The 16,836-nt window shown below is 43.2% G+C and overlaps 1 protein-coding gene across 1 annotated transcript in view; it reads right to left on the reverse strand.

The window, feature by feature from the left end:
• The window catches only part of LOC146510769 (uncharacterized), a 98,819-nt gene that overhangs the window by 46,155 nt on the left and 35,828 nt on the right, over positions 1-16,836 (reverse strand). Inside the window, exon 19 of the mRNA XM_085173117.1 lies at positions 4,433-4,486. Coding sequence (XP_085029243.1) covers positions 4,433-4,486 — 54 coding nt within the window. The remainder of the gene's footprint in view (positions 1-4,432; positions 4,487-16,836) is intronic.

Here is a 16,836-nt window from a genome sequence, read left to right on the forward strand (position 1 = left end):
AGGGTCCAGTAACCATCACAGTGGCAGATATCCAAGAAAGGGTCTCCAGTATAAAGAGTTGGACAGCACCAGGGCCCGACATGGTCCACGCCTACTGGCTAAAGAAGCACTCCACGAGCGTCTGGCATCACAAATGAACCAGCTGCTAGTTAACGAGGGACACCCGGAATGGCTAACCGAAGGTCGGACGGTCCTGATCCCCAAGGACCCCAAGAAGGGACCAGTCCCCTCCAACTACCGACCAATAACCTGCCTCAGTACTACATGGAAGCTCCTGTCAGGCATCATATCGGCTAAGATGAACAGGCACATGGGTCAATACATGAGCGGGACACAGAAAGGAATTGGCAAGAATACCAGAGGCGCAAAACACCAGCTACTCGTAGACAGAACAGTCAGCCGAGACTGCAAGACCAGACTAACCAACCTGTGCACTGCCTGGATTGATTACAAGAAGGCCTATGACTCAGTGCCCCACAGCTGGATACTGGAATGCCTAGAATTGTACAAGATCAATGGGACCCTAAGAGCCTTCATCAGGAACTCAATGGGGATGTGGCGTACAACACTAGAGGCCAACTCCAAGCCCATAGCACGAGTCACCATCAAGTGCGGGATCTACCAGGGAGATGCTCTGTCCCCACTGCTGTTCTGCATAGGCCTGAACCCCCTCAGTGAGATCATTAACAAGACTGGCTACGGATACTGGCTACGGATACCGACTACGGAACGGAGCAGTTGTCAGCCACCTCCTGTACATGGATGACATCAAGCTGTATGCCAAGAGTGAACGAGACATTGATTCACTGATCCACACTACCAGGCTATACAGCAATGACATTGGAATGTCGTTCGGGCTGGAGAAGTGTAGTCGGATGGTAACAAAGAGAGGGAAGGTAGTCAGAACTGAGGGGATTGAACTACCAGAAGGCAACATTGCAGACATAGAGGACAGTTACAAGTACCTGGGGATCCCGCAGGCGAATGGGAACCATGAAGAGGCCGCTAGGAAAGCTGCAACCACCAAGTACCTGCAGAGGGTCAGGCAAGTCCTGAGGAGTCAGTTGAACGGTAAGAACAAGATCTGGGCCATCAACACGTACGCCCTGCCCGTGATCAGGTACCCTGCTGGGGTAATAGGCTGGCCAAAGGAAGAGATAGAAGCCACTGACATCAAGACAAGAAAGCTCCTTACCATGCATGGAGGGTTTCACCCCAAGTCCAGCACCCTGAGGCTGTACGCTAAGCGGAAGGAAGGAGGCCGGGGACTGGTGAGTGTCAGCACCACAGTCCAGGATGAGACAACGAACATCCACGAATACATCATGAAGATGGCCCCAACTGACAGCGTGTTCAGTGAATACCTCAGGCAGCAGAAACCCAAGAAAGAGGAGGGAGACGAGGAACCATCATGGAAGGACAGGCCCCTGCACGGTATGTACCACCGGCAGATAGAGGAGGTGGCTGATATCCAGAAATCCTACCAGTGGCTGGACAAAGCTGGACTGAAAGATAGCACAGAGGCACTAATCATGGCAGCACAAGAACAAGCTCTGAGTACAAGATCCATAGAGGCTGGGGTCTATCACACCAGGCAAGACCCCAGGTGCAGGCTGTGTAAAGATGCCCCAGAGACAATCCAGCACATAACAGCAGGGTGCAAGATGCTAGCAGGCAAGGCATACATGGAACGCCATAACCAAGTGGCCGGCATAGTGTACAGGAACATCTGTGCCGAGTATAACCTGGAAGTCCCGAGGTCAAAATGGGAAATGCCCCCAAGGGTGATGGAGAATGACCGAGCTAAGATCCTGTGGGACTTCCAGATACAGACGGACAAAATGGTGGTGGCTAACCAACCGGACATAGTGGTGGTAGACAAACAGAAGAAGACGGCCGTAGTGATCGATGTAGCGGTTCCCAATGACAGCAATATCAGGAAGAAGGAACACGAGAAGCTGGAGAAATACCAAGGGCTCAGAGAAGAGCTCGAGAGGATGTGGAGGGTGAAGGTATCGGTGGTCCCCGTGGTAATCGGAGCACTAGGTGCGGTGACTCCCAAGCTAGGCGAGTGGCTCCAGCAGATCCCAGGAATAACATCGGAGATCTCTGTCCAGAAGAGCGCAGTCCTGGGAACAGCTAAGATACTGCGCAGGACCCTCAAGCTCCCAGGCCTCTGGTAGAGGACCCGAGCTTGAAGGACAAACCGCCCGCAGGGGTGTGCTGGGTGTTTTATATATATATATATACAGTGGGGCAAAAAAGTATTTAGTCAGCCACCGATTGTGCAAGTTCCCCCACTTAAAATGATGACAGAGGTCAGTAATTTGCACCAGAGGTACACTTCAACTGTGAGAGACAGAATGTGAAAAAAAAATCCATGAATTCACATGGTAGGATTTGTAAAGAATTTATTCGTAAATCAGGGTATAAAATAAGTATTTGGTCACCTCAAACAAGGAAAATCCCTGGCTCTCACAGACCTGTAACGTCTTCTGTAAGAAGCTTTTCTGTCCCCCACTCGTTACCTGTATGAATGGCACCTGTTTGACCTCATCATCTGTATAAAAGACACCTCTCCACAGCCTCAACCAGTCAGACTCCAAACTCCGCCATGGCCAAGACCAAAGAGCTTTCGAAGGACACCAGGAAAAGAATTGTAGACCTGCACCAGACTGGGAAGAGTGAATCTACAATAGGCAAGCAGCTTGGTGTGAAAAAATCAACTGTGGGAGCAATCATCAGAAAATGGAAGACATACAAGACCACTGATAATCTCCCTCGATCTGGGGCTCCACGCAAGATCTCATCCCGTGGGGTCAAAATGATCATGAGAACGGTGAGCAAAGATCCCAGAACCACACGGGGGGACCTGGTGAATGACCTGCAGAGAGCTGGGACCAAAGTAACAAAGGTCACCATCAGTAACACACTACAACGGCAGGGAATCAAATCCCGCAGTGCCAGACGTGTTCCGCTGCTGAAGCCAGTGCATGTCCAGGCCCGTCTGAAGTTTGCCAGAGAGCACATGGATGATACAGCAGAGGATTGGGAGAATGTCATGTGGTCAGATGAAACCAAAGTAGAACTTTTTGGTATAAACTCAACTCGTCGTGTTTGGAGGAAGAAGAATACTGAGTTGCATCCCAAGAACACCATACCTACTGTGAAGCATGGGTGTGGAAACATCATGCTATGGGGCTGTTTTTCTGCCAAGGGGACAGGACGACTGATCCGTGTTAAGGACAGAATGAATGGGGCCAAGTATCGTGAGATTTTGAGCCAAAACCTCCTTCCATCAGTGAGAACTTTGAAGATGAAACGAGGCTGGGTCTTCCAACATGACAATGATCCAAAACACACCGCCCGGGCAACAAAGGAGTGGCTCCGTAAGAAGCATTTGAAAGTCCTGGAGTGGCCTAGCCAGTCTCCAGACCTCAACCCCATAGAAAATCTGTGGCGGGAGTTGAAAGTCCGTGTTGCTCGGCGACAGCCCCAAAACATCACTGCTCTTGAGAAGATCTGCATGGAGGAATGGGCCAAAATACCAGCTACTGTGTGTGCAAACCTGGTAAAGACCTATAGTAAACGTTTGACCTCTGTTATTGCCAACAAAGGTTATGTTACAAAGTATTGAGTTGTATTTTTGTTATTGACCAAATACTTATTTTCCACCCTGATTTACGAATAAATTCTTTACAAATCCTACCATGTGAATTCATGGATTTTTTTTTCACACTCTGTCTCTCACAGTTGAAGTGTACCTCTGGTGCAAATTACTGACCTCTGTCATCATTTTAAGTGGGGGAACTTGCACAATCGGTGGCTGACTAAATACTTTTTTGCCCCACTGTGTATATATATATATATATATATATATATAAAATGCTGGAACACTTTTCTGACTCAGTTTGTGAGTGAAGCTCGAGGTATTTTCTGGAGCTGCGTCAAATCTAACCTTCAATTTGTTGTAAAAAATGATCGATTCTGTTGAGTTTAACTGATTCTTTTACACAAGAGTTTGTATCCAGGATGGACCACTCGATGAGAAATATAATCAACATTAATCAATGAGATGCAGTAAATCTGTTTGGTAAGTAGATAAAAGACTTTTTATTGGGAGAAAGTGACTTCCACGATGAAGCGACTGCCCCCGTAAAATAGATGAGTAACCTGACTGCTCCCTGTTCAAGCACAGAGCTTTAAAACAGCTTTTACCATCTCCTGTTTCCTGGTGTGTGTGTGTGTGTGTGTGTGTGTGTGTGTGTTTACTAGCAGCGTTTAAAAGCTGCAATTAATTTCAGCTCTTGTATCAATGTCCTGATTGCACTTTCCTTCAAACCTTTATGTGTCAGTTTAAAATCAACAACAGCACTGAGTTAACTGTTTGTGTACAAATACATATTAATGCATGAAATCGTTATCAACTCACCGGGGCACCTTGAGCTCCAGCAGCACCAGTTGGCCCAGTATCACCCTTCTCTCCCTGTGGACACAACAGACATGTCAGTACCTTCCAGCTTGGAAGTATCCAGACATTAACTGGATACTGCCTCATCCTGAACTCTACAGTCCTGACAGAAAATGCATCAAACTTGTAGCCTAAGCAAAAATAATGTATTCCAGGGCTTCCAGCCTGCAAACACAGGAGATCTACTGTTTCACCTAAACATCAGGACTTCACAGCACCTGGAAAAGTAACGTTGACGTGAAGAATCTGTGGAATCCCCGTTTAAGAAGAGCAACCAGTCATGAAAGATGTCTGTCTAGCTTGCATCTTCATAAAAGTATCTGCTTTTGTATTTTATGTAAGCGCCACAAAGAAAAATTATATGTATCTGTGCCACTTGAGTGTGAGTGTCGTGGTAGCGGCTCTGTATTGACGCACGGGCGCAGCTTGTGCAGCGTGTCCTGTGGTGAGATCTCGCACTGAGCCCACTTCTTGTTAAAACAAAAATATAAAGCAACAAACAAACACATTTGTAAACCACAACACAACGTGCATATAATGTTTAAGCCATCTGCAAGACAGCAAAGTCCGAGACCACTCTATACCGTGTTTGTTGACTGTGCGGTATGTGAACTGGTTCCAGCGTGGACCGCTCTAACACACTGGCAACGGCAATGAACATGCGAAACAAGCTGTAAAATGTATTCTGGTGCTGCAGGCCAGTCATTTGTGAAGATTTGACGCTGCTTTGCCTGCTGAGCAAATGTATGAGAAAAGAATTTTTCAGATTTTTAAAAGAGCAAAAAAAAGATTTAGAAACCCAAATGTACTCAAAGCTTTTCTCCAGCCTTTGGTTAGATGTTATGAGTGTGTTTGAGTGCTTTGATGTTACTTGAATCCAGTGAACATCGTATTAAAAACTGATGGTTTCCTCTTTCTCATACATATTCTCTTTTTTCCTGCACAATGTGTTTTGTTCATCTACACCCAAAGGTCATACTGTAGGCCTTCTTCTTTTGAAATTGGTTACAAATAAACACTTTTCTTTTATACAAGTGTGCACACTGTGAAGAAGGAGACCGGTGCATGTGTTGGGGAGGGCTCCAGCAGTGGATTGGTGCTCTAATACAGGACAGTGTGCAGAAACATAAACTGTACTTCGATGGTAGTTTTTCTCTTTTGTGTCACTGTTTCTGTCAGTGTGACTTTTTCTTCTTTGTATCCTGGGCTTGTGGTTTTGTTTCTTTCCTCTGTGGATTTCCTGTCGTGCATCTGCAGCACCTTTTGTTCACAAAGTAAAGATTTTTTTTAGGTTTTACTTGATAGAAAAAAATCTTAAACAGCAAAGGATAAACAAAAAGAGAAAATGATTGGCACCAACTATGTGAGTTTGAAAAATATGCACCTCCAGTCATGTTAAATAACAAAGCACCCTTCTTTAAACTTGTCACAACATAATAAGAAAAAGTAACCTGGCACTTGGCAGGTACAACCTCAGAAGAACTACAAAGTATGACATATTACTCCATGTCATTTTACTCTCTGCCAAAAATTAGACCACGATGTGGAAGCGCTGTGAAAAACTAAGTACATTATAGAAATGAAGAAGCAGCCAGGTGCCTCTAATCAGATCAAATCAGCGAGGAGGGCCACCTTTATAAAAGCACAAGTTTTGCTGTTTGCAGTATACAAAAAAAAAACCCATACTGACGATTCGTCACGGCCCGAGACGTCACAGTTAGGGCTGCCACGATTAGTCGACTAGTCACGATTACGTCGACTATTAAAATCGTCGACGACTGATTTAATAGTCGACGCGTCGTTTGAAGCTTTGTAAGATCCCAAAAGACGCAGGAATAAGTAGTAGGATTTAAGAGTGTAATAACGGACTGAAACAGAAGATGGCAGCACTGCATGTACAAGGATGCCAGCTGCCGTTAAACCCCGAAGAAGAAGTAGCTGTGTCCCAGAATTCATAGCGCAGCCCTGCTCAGTTTACAACAATGGCGGCAGCTAGTTAGTTTTAATATTACTCTTGTGGAGGTAAACACAGACGACACGAGAGCTCTCGATTGACACTGCTCGTTTATTACTTATCACCACACAACTGAACACTTTTCCCTCCAAAACACAGCAACAACACTTCCTGAGAACTGGGTGTGAGTGGAGCCCTCCAGTGGTCCACCACACTCTTATTATTCTTTCTGGGTCACAAAATAAACGTTTAACATATTTTCAGGCGAGAATGTAGCTGTGTAAACCTCAAATATCTGCTCAGTTTATCAAGACACCACATATTTTCAAAAAGCGCTCCGACGTTTTCGGAGACGTCTGTTACCCACTAGCTCGATAGCTAGCCGGGGGCTAGGCTCACTAGAGCCGTGAGAACACCGGACTCCCGCAAATCGTTTTCAAACCCACCGCCGTCTTTCGCTACTCAGGTTAAACATACATAAGTCACTTAGATAACTTAAAATGTTATTGTTTGGCTTTTTTTTTGTATTTTATTTGTTCCTGAGTAAATCGGTTTGGCTGAGATTAAAGTTATAGTTTTTACACAGCTGAATAAACATCAAGCAGACAGCTGATTATCAGAAGTGTGAGATGCTCGAGAATTTACTCCGGTGTCCTGTTATATTTTAGATAGCAAGGAGTTTATTAAACTTCACCGAAACAATCTGCAAATTTCATTAAAAGTTAATAAACTGTCATCTTGTCTTTATTTTTAGTTAGCACAGACCTTAAACACTTAAAGCTGTAAGCTAATGATAGTTATATAAGAGCAGATGCTGCTGGTGCAATAAGCTGTAGGTTTTACGTCCAATGGATGATGATCTGATTAGTCGACTAATCACAAAAATAATCGGTGACTAGTCGACTATCAAAATAATCGTTTGTGGCAGCCCTAGTCACAGTAACGCGAAAGGTGCCCTTCCACATTCTTAGGAGACGCTCCGGATTCTTAATTGAAGAATTTCCCTGTTATTCACTTAGCAGCTTTCTATTACAGCCCTAACCTTAATCATAACCTTACATTTATAGATCCCTTCTAATCCGCTCTCATGCCTCGGCTCATACCGACGATTTGTCACATCGCGTCGGTATGTTGCATGTTGGGATGAGAACGTGGGGAGAATTCAGGCATACCACAGAGGAAAGACGAGTCTGCGTGGGGATATAAGTCCATTTCCCAACAGTTTGATTTCCATCATTCGACAGTGAGAACGTGAGAACGTGGCAAACATCCTTGACAGCTGCCAGTCTTCTCAGGAGTGGATGTTCCAGTAAATTCACCCCAAGGCCAGACTGTGCAATGCTTGGAAAAACTGCAACAAACCCAAGAGCAAACTGAAGCACGAGTGACCTTTTCAAAAATACGTTAGCTATAAAGGAAAAGGATTTGATGTCAGCTGTCTGCTGCAGAAGAAGAAAACTATGTGTCTGCATCATCCGAACAGTGAAGGAAGGGCGAGCACTTAAAGTGAGCCTGACAGTAAATTGCAGCGCTCGCACTTAATAATAAATAAGCTAACAATAGCATTAGCATCCCCGGAGCAGCCTCAGTTGTCAGATTAGATTCTTGCTCTTGGAAATAAATGATAACGTCTTCGAATATTTATACCGATAAGCCAAAACCTTCTGAGCATTTTGTAACGAGGGCCCGTTTCAAAGTCTGGGATATATTAGATGGCAGCTGAAGGGTCGGCTCAGAAGAAACGAGCAGGTGTAAAACCAAAGTCATTTGGACAAGATCCAAAGTGATGTAGCCAGACGACTGAAACAGAGCATTTCAGAAGCGCTTGTGCGCTCAGCCTGATCCACAAAGGACACTGGGAGGTCTTGTAGTGTCAACAGATGTGTGACAACAGCAGCATATTAACAACAGTGGAAATCATTTACTGTACAGCATTCACTGTAGCTCTTAGCTGAAACAGCTAACAAATATCTATCTTTTTTATACAGACCTTTGTATTACCTTTAGTAACCAGCTGACCATCTAAACCAGCGGTCTCCAAACCTTTTTGCGCCACGGACCGGTTTATGCCCGACAATATTTTCACGGACCGGCCTTTAAGGTGTCGCGGATAAATACAACAAAATAAAACTAGTACCGGTACCGAAAAACGAAGATTTATTCACAACAGACGTGAAAAGACCCAGGAAAACCGAGGTAACGATAAAAACGATAATAAAATAACGCTGAAAACCGATAAAAACCCTGAAAACTATACATTTCACATCTGAGCCTCAACTCTCGCGGCCCGGTACCAAACGACTCATGGACCGGTCCGAGGCCCGGGGGTTGGGGACCGCTGATCTAAACTAATGGTAATTAAATAAATTTATTTCTACAAAGAGCTGCACAGGTGCCTAAAAATCATTTTGAGGATGTTTTGCTATATTCCATCATATTTATGCAACCTTTATTCAACCTTTTTTCAACCTTCTCACCTAGCAATTGTAATTGTTTGTTTGGTCCTAAAATATTTTCCTTTTCCAGTTACAAAGAAAGTCCTGTGCAGGAATGTTCGCTGACATATTAAGCCAGGCCTTCTTGTCAACCTCAGCTCAGCAGGTCTAACTTCAGACCTGGGTACTCCGCGGGGCTTCAAGTATGACAGTTTGAGGTGTGAAACATTTCTCTCGTGTTCGAGCTCTGTGCTGAACACAGAGGTCACCGGGTCCCTAAGATACAGTATATTTTGAGTGCACGGTTATGAAAGTTGGCAGTGAGGAAACAACTGAATTAGCTCTCTGTTGCATCTGTTTTCTTTTGAAGTGTCTCGCCGCACTACGCACATAAACCCATAAGAGCAGCAGACCTCATAATTACACAGCCAAGACGCCCACCACAGCCCAATAAATGACAAGATGACATAAATCTCTGGGTGTCTAGAACAAGAGAAAATAGACAACACACAGAAGCTGGCCTGACACGGTCCTTTTATGTAAGCACACTAATCCGGCACTTCACCCTGCCTCCCGCTGTTAAGGACTGAAGAGCCAGTGACAAGTTGATATCTCTGAGCTAAACCGAACTTAGACACATAATATTTGTAGATTTGAAAGAAAAAGTCTGTAAGAGATGAAGGCAGCAAGCACAAGAATGTAAGAACGCCGTGTCTGACCACATCTTTTTATAGGAGAGGGTCACTGAGGGCTGGGGGTGGGTAGAAGCCCAAAACGTAGTGGTGATGTAGTTCAAGCAACAACAAGAGCTGGTGAATAAATGAGGGAAAGATGTGACTGAAAAAGCAGATTTAAGTCTTGATTGGCCAGCTGATCTGCATGTCAAACATAACCAATGATCGTGAGCAGTTTGAGCATCTGACCAGCACCTTGGTACTGCATCAAAGTACGGAGCATAACCAGATTACAGCCACTCTGGCCTGAAACTCCTTCTGAAATCCACTAGGAAGGCCTGGGAGGAGCAGCTAGAAACAGTTTACCTGGAGGGTCAACTACTGCTCCTTTCTGTTAAAAGGTTCCAGTTGAAGTAATTTTATCTGATAAGGATTCCTCCTGACTTCCCTTTAGCGATTTCCTGAGCACATCCAACTGAATGGAGACCATGCAGCATAACCAGAAAATGCTGGTATGATTGCATATCCCGGGAATGCTCTGGGATCCCCCATGATGCTCTTGGGAAGCCTTTCATGTTGTATCAGATGCTCCCCTGCTGATGCATACAGTGGTAATAACAGATTTAGAGCTATCTGGATCTTTCTCCAGACCCTCAACCACTCGTTGTTGTAATGGAGAGAATTCAACACCGAGCAGCATCACCAGGTGCAGCTTGTTGGCTTTCCCTATCATACGTCTTACACTAAAAGGCAACTGTAGTTGTAAGGTAGCAGAGTATGTATGGAACTGTACTGACAGGAATCAAATCTGGACCAATAACAAAGCTAAAACTACTTGTATGGCCAGATACCAGTAGGTTAGCTAAGACAACAGTTGTGTAGCTGCAAACTGGAAAAAACCCAAGAGTTGGGATGAATAATTAGTGACTACTTTATTCCTGAAAGCATTTCCACTTGCATATTCTCAAAGTTGGTGGAGTCTAAATATTCTGTATAAGGGAAGCATCTCATTTTCCTTAAATGAGTAAACAGCAAACAGCATACTCCACATATTTACCACAATTAATCACCTCATTAAACAGCTTAATGTGTGAGCTACAACAGTTCGGTATCGTTGAGGACGTATTTAACTGTGTAGCAACATGTGAGGACTTCATTCAGTCACACTGGGGTAGTGTAGTTTGTTTCCTACAGACTTTGGTAGCTGACTGTTGTAAAGTAAACACTGATTAGCAAGCTGCACGGCCATTTCCCACAAACACAGATACTTGTTTATTAGTGTTAAGTAGTGCAGCAAACTTAGCAAATCTGAAGCAGACACTTCTTGGACAGTCTGTGAGATAATGTCATTAGAAATGCTCCAAAAGCCGCCAACCCAGCCAAGGCTTCGCTTATCTCATTCTATCCGCTTGGATGAAGTATTCCTGCCAACTCCATGCAGCACTGCCTTTGATGTTGCTGGATAAGTAGCTCTCATACTTTAGCTAAAAGTTGCTTCTTGTTGCATTTTTTGCTTAACTCTGAGCTGCTGCCTGCTTTGCTCTGTGTGTAGGTGGAGACACACACACATCTTTGAGAGGGTAATCACAGAGTATTCCAAATTTAGTCATAGCAAATAAGTGTCAGTCCTTTAACTGCATGTCAGCCCACTGCTTTTCATTCGGGCCCCCTGGTAACCTCTTTTTTTGATTAGGAAAACCAAACAAAAAAGTACCCTACATGCTGTTGGGATGCCTTTTCTTTAGGCTTCTCAAGTGGATTTCCTCTGAAAATTGTTACTAAAGCTGCAGTGAGCAACACGCCTGTTCCTCACAGCCACATTTTGCACGCACACACACATGTCAGGTGTTGCTATCCTAGTGGGGACATCTCATTGACATAATGCCCTAGCCCAGGGGTGGGCAACTCCAGGCCTCGAGGGCCGGTGTCCCTGCAGGTTTTAGATGTGTCCTTGAACCAACACAGCTGGTTTAAATGGCTAAATTAGCTCCTCAACATGTCCTGAAGTTCTCCAGAGGGCTGGTAACGAACTAATCATGTGATTCAGGTGTGTTGACCCAAGGTGAGATCTAAAACCTGCAGGACACCGGCCCTCGAGGCCTGGAATTGCCCATCCCTGCCCTAGCCGCTTACCCTAACCATCAAAAATGAATGCCTAACCCTGACCTTTACCCTAAACCTAACCATAACCTAATTGTAACCCTGACACTAAAACCACATTTTGAGTCTCAAAAATGCCTTTGCACTAGTGGGGACTGAGATGTTGGTCCCCAGAAGTATAGTAAACTCCCAATTTTTGGTCCCCGCAAAGATGTCTAAACAGGTACACACACACCTCCTCTTGTCAAACAGTAACTTTATGACCGCCTTTATGTGATGCATTTTGGGAATTGCTGGCATTAAAAAATAACACATCCTTCCCAGATGGACAATACATGCGCCCATTTAGTCAGAAAGAGAATGTGATGATTATATAATATTCCCAAGAAGGAACTGTCTTTGTTGCAGATGCTCAATCAAAATACAGAAAGAAAGAAAGAAAAGTAAATAATAAAATAAGTAAAAAGAAATATGCAAATCAATGTGCAATACGTTAAAATAAATACCTCAAAGTTAAATTGTACAACGCAAAATACAAACAGGACATGGTAATAAGAATTCATATGTGTAATAGTCAGCCTTATAGCCTTAAATAGAAGAATATCGATTTTATTGTAAGCAGCGCAGATACTCACAAACCCACTGAACTGACGAAAAGAAGAAATATTAATCAGAAGTATCTATCTGTGCTTCACAAATCATTTTTTTAAGTACAAAATATTTCAATCCGTGTTTTTAATTCTGACTAAAGTAGAAAATTATATCATGATAAAAGCGTATTTTGGATGAAATGTCTGATTTTCCTGTTATAGACAAAGAGCAGTTGATTTTACATATTCTCATATTAACTAACATTTTGTTGCAGTTTTCTTATCTGTTTCTTACAGTGTTGGGACTAACGCGTTATTAAGTAACGCGTTACAGTAACTACGTTATTATTGTGGTAACGAGCACGGTAACTAGTTATTATGCCAAAATCAGGAACGCGTTAGTCGTTACTGGGATTTAGATAGGGTCGTTACTCGTTACTTCGTGTGGTGGCTATCGCGGAGCTTCCACAGATTCTGTAACATTAGCAAGTGGTGGAGGCAGCAGGTGGATGAGGGAAAGGGGACGCAGAAGGAAAAGAGACCCGAGGCGGCCGCCGGTCCAAGTGTGAACTGAACTTCAGGTAAGAAGTTATGACCTGCAGTCTATCTGGGTCAGATATAAACCAAGTTTAGGTGGAGTTTATTTTCGTTATTCTGACTTTTTCCATACTGCGTGCTAGCTAGCATGACGGAGTTTCTATACAGCTGTGTGGGTGCTATGATGTTAATGATGTTGAACTTTATTTTGTTCATAAGTTATTAGAGTTGCCAACCGTCCCGTCTGGTATTCAGAGAAAATATTAGGCGTTTCTTATTGAGGTGAAAAGGAACAGTTTGTCCCGTAATTCAGCTACATTGAAAAAGACACAAAGCTGGAGTTATTCTGTCTTTACGCTGCACAGCTGCCTCTTCTTCTTTCATTCTCCCCCCCCCCCCATGAAAACTGATCAATGATCAGCTGATCGGCTCTCTTGTTTGTTTATCGCCCACTTTGCGCCAGAAAGAGGAAACCAGCCGATGTCGCGCTAAACAACAGCAGCACGTTTAAGCTTGATCAGCTGTTGTTAGAATTTATTTAATATTAATTTCTAGTATCAGCTGATGTTTGCTGGAGCCACAGCTGCAAAGCTGCTGGTCATGATGTCGGTTTGGATATGTGGTGAGAGGGAAACATGAAGATGAAACCAGGAGATGTCCTTACTGAATCATCAGAGCTGAACAGGTGATGGAGAAACAGGTTTACCTCTTAGGTGACATGAATGAGTTGAAGTTATGAACTGTTTCTGAGAGACAGATAACCCCAGGATCCTTTTTAGGTAGCTGACAGCTGGTAACATCACTGTCACAACAGCGTTTGTTTTCATTCAAAGGCTTTATGATTTTTCCTATAATGGTGGGCCGGTCTCTAGTCAAAATGCCCGGGCCGATTTTTTGTTCCCGTCCAGCCCTGTATGCAGCTCATCTGCAGTCTGGTGTTACCTACATCTTCCTATTCAGAAGGCAGAATTTCCGAGTTACAGTACAGTAAGTTGAGTACAATCAAAGCATCACGACTGCAGTTTTTGTGTTGGATGTAAAAAGCGCACATGATGCTGTGACGTAGGCTAGAATTATGGGAGCAGTCAATGACGGTCCAGGCGTGGGATTTCTCTCGTGGAAACATGCACATTATCTTTTCCTTTCTATTGGTAGGTGGCACAGTGCACTTGTGGCAAGTAAGCAAGCTAGAAGACTGGCAAAGTTATGGAAGCAACACATTAACAAGAGAATTCTGAGTAAAACCAAAGTTACTTTCCCTAGTAACTAGTTACTTTGAAAGTAACGAGTAACTTGAAGTAACTGAGTTACTTTTGATAGAAGTAACTAGTAATGTAACTAAGTTACTATTTTAAAGTAACTTACCCAACACTGGTTTCTTAAGAAGTCACGTGTGTAATGCCCCAAATGCCCAGCTGACCACTTTCATTCTCAACCAAGGACCCTCGAGTGGCTCTATACACAGTGTTGGGAAGGTTACTTTTAAAATGTATTCCATTACAGATTACAGATTACATGCCCCAAAATGTATTCTGTAACGTATTCCGTTACGTTACTCGATGAGAGTAACATATTCTGAATACTTTGGATTACTTAATATATTATCATGCTGTTTACAACTACATGAATGTACTATTGCTGTGATTTATTACTGTTACTGAAGGTCTGCGGCTCCGAACCGTAGTAAAGGGACCTCTGGCTAATACGGTGGGTTCTGTGTCGGGCTCGTAGCTGAAAACTAGCTTTACTTTGTTGTCTGGGTCAACTTTGCTAGCAGAGACAGAGAGAGGCGTTGAAAGGCTGCTCCAACAGAACTTATTGTTTTTGGAGGAAAACACGAACATGGTGTACAGTCGAGTCTTAATAGCTTACTTACAACTGGGCTCGTCAGGCTGCAGTGGTTATTATTATATTTACATGCTTCCAGCTCCCGTTTTTGCTCGATGACAGCTCGTACTTTTCCTTTTTCTCCCTCCCTCGCTCACAGACACATAACGGGTATGGCAGTCCATTCTCCCTGCAGCACGGACTACACTGCTAGTGATGGGTCGTTCGCGAACGAAATGGCTCTTAGAGCCGGTTCTTTGACGTGAACGACGCGAGCCGGCTCCTTATCGCGAGCCGTCACGCGGGTTTTTTTTCTTTCTTTCTCTCAGCCTCTCTCTCGCACTTTTTTTCTGCTTCACTCAGCAGGCGAGCCTTGTGCTTTACACTGGGAAGAGGGGGGAGGGGCGGTAGTTACACTCGCAGTAGCACAGGAACAGAGCAGGAGGGAGAGAAAGAGAGCCAGGGACAACAACGTCACATTAGAAAGGTATAGTAATCATCCACAACTATTTTCAGTTGCAGATGATAAAGGATTCAGAAAGTTTATTCATGCAGGTCCATATGACAGAGAATATGCATCTTCTTTTTGTTTTCATATTTTAATTTATATTTAATTGTGTTGTGGTTTGCAGTGTTTTGTGTTGTTTCACTTTAAATTTGTAAAAGGAAAACTGAAAATTTAAATAGTTAAAAGTTGAAATGTGAATAGTTGATTTTTGTATTATATGATTTATTTATTACATTTTATGTGGAGTGAATAAATAAAAGTATATTTACGGTGGCCCCTACAGACAAAGCACGTACAAACTTCAAATCACGTACAAACCCTGAAGCACGTACAAACTCCAAAACACTTAAAAACACGTACAAACTCCAAAACACGTAAAAACACGTACAAACTTCAAAACACATCCGAACTCTGAAGCACGTACAAACCCTAAAGCACTTAAAAACTCAGAAGCACGTAAAAACTCAAAACACGTACAAAAGACAACAGAAGTGCCCCAGGATGCTAGGGTGCAGTGTTGAGCTTTTGTTACCTAGTGGCTACACAAGCCAGCAAGTACCAACGACCGGATTTGGTGTGTGGTAGTAACAGGTAAATGAACATTGTTTTTAAATTATTTGAATATAAATGAGTGCCTGTGTATAAATACACAAACAATACACACATGCTTTCAATTGTGTAATTTAAGTGATCTAGTAGCTCTGTTTTGGAGGTTCAGTTAACGCTAGAAATGTGTTTTAGAGTTTGTACGTGCTTTTTGGAGTTTGTATATGCTTTAGAGTTTGTACGTGCTTTGTCTCTAGGGGCCATATATAAACATATATAAATAAAACCACTTTTTTTTACAATAGTAATTCCTTTTCTGCATAATTTTATATTATTGTTAATGATAAATTAATTAAAGCAACAAAAAAACCTGAAGAGCCAGTTCGGAGCCGAAAGAGCCGGATCTCTAAAAAGAGCCGGAAATCCCATCACTATACACTGCCTATGATGCTACATTCTTTAGAGCTATACCTGTAGCATTCTGCCTATTAGCTTAGCACAACAACAACAAAAAGGCCTCTCTCACCCAGGAAACACACAGAGAGAGAATGTCACCCTGTAACCATGGCAACCGTAACGCTGCCGCCTGGAACAACAGAACGTAGCTGTCAAACAAAACCCAAACAGTCCTGACCCGCCACAATATGAAACAGGGAAGTACCGCCGTGTAATCCATTTATTTCAACAAAGTAACTGTATTCTAAATACCACCTTTTTAAACGGTAACTGTAACGGAATACAGTTACTCATATTTTGTATTTTAACTCCCCAACACTGTCTATACATCTCTTACTTGTGGGTAACAACCGATGATTTGTGGGCCTGTCAGCCTGAGGCAGAGGGAAACTAAATGCATGTACTTAAGAGGTCTCTGAACTCGCTTCCAAATTACAAGAAACAGAGTTAAAAATAAACCCAACCTAAATGCTACCGGCTTCCTTTTGATCTGTGTAAGTAGACGATTGTCATTTGTTGGCTCATTTAAGCAACAACATTTAAAGGATCCTATGGTTTCGTTGGTCCCGAGAACATGCTTCTGCTAATATTAATGGGTTTTCAAATGTATATGGATAGCCTAGCCCCATTTGAAATCTCCCCATCCCTGTTTTCCAACAGATAACAGTTATACAGTTAGTAATTACAGGGCAGCACTGATTGGCATACAGTATCTTTATCTCTTTATCTCTCGTGACA

This window comes from Neolamprologus multifasciatus, chromosome 9, assembly GCF_963576455.1.
Source record: "Neolamprologus multifasciatus chromosome 9, fNeoMul1.2, whole genome shotgun sequence".
Lineage (NCBI taxonomy): Eukaryota > Metazoa > Chordata > Actinopteri > Cichliformes > Cichlidae > Neolamprologus > Neolamprologus multifasciatus.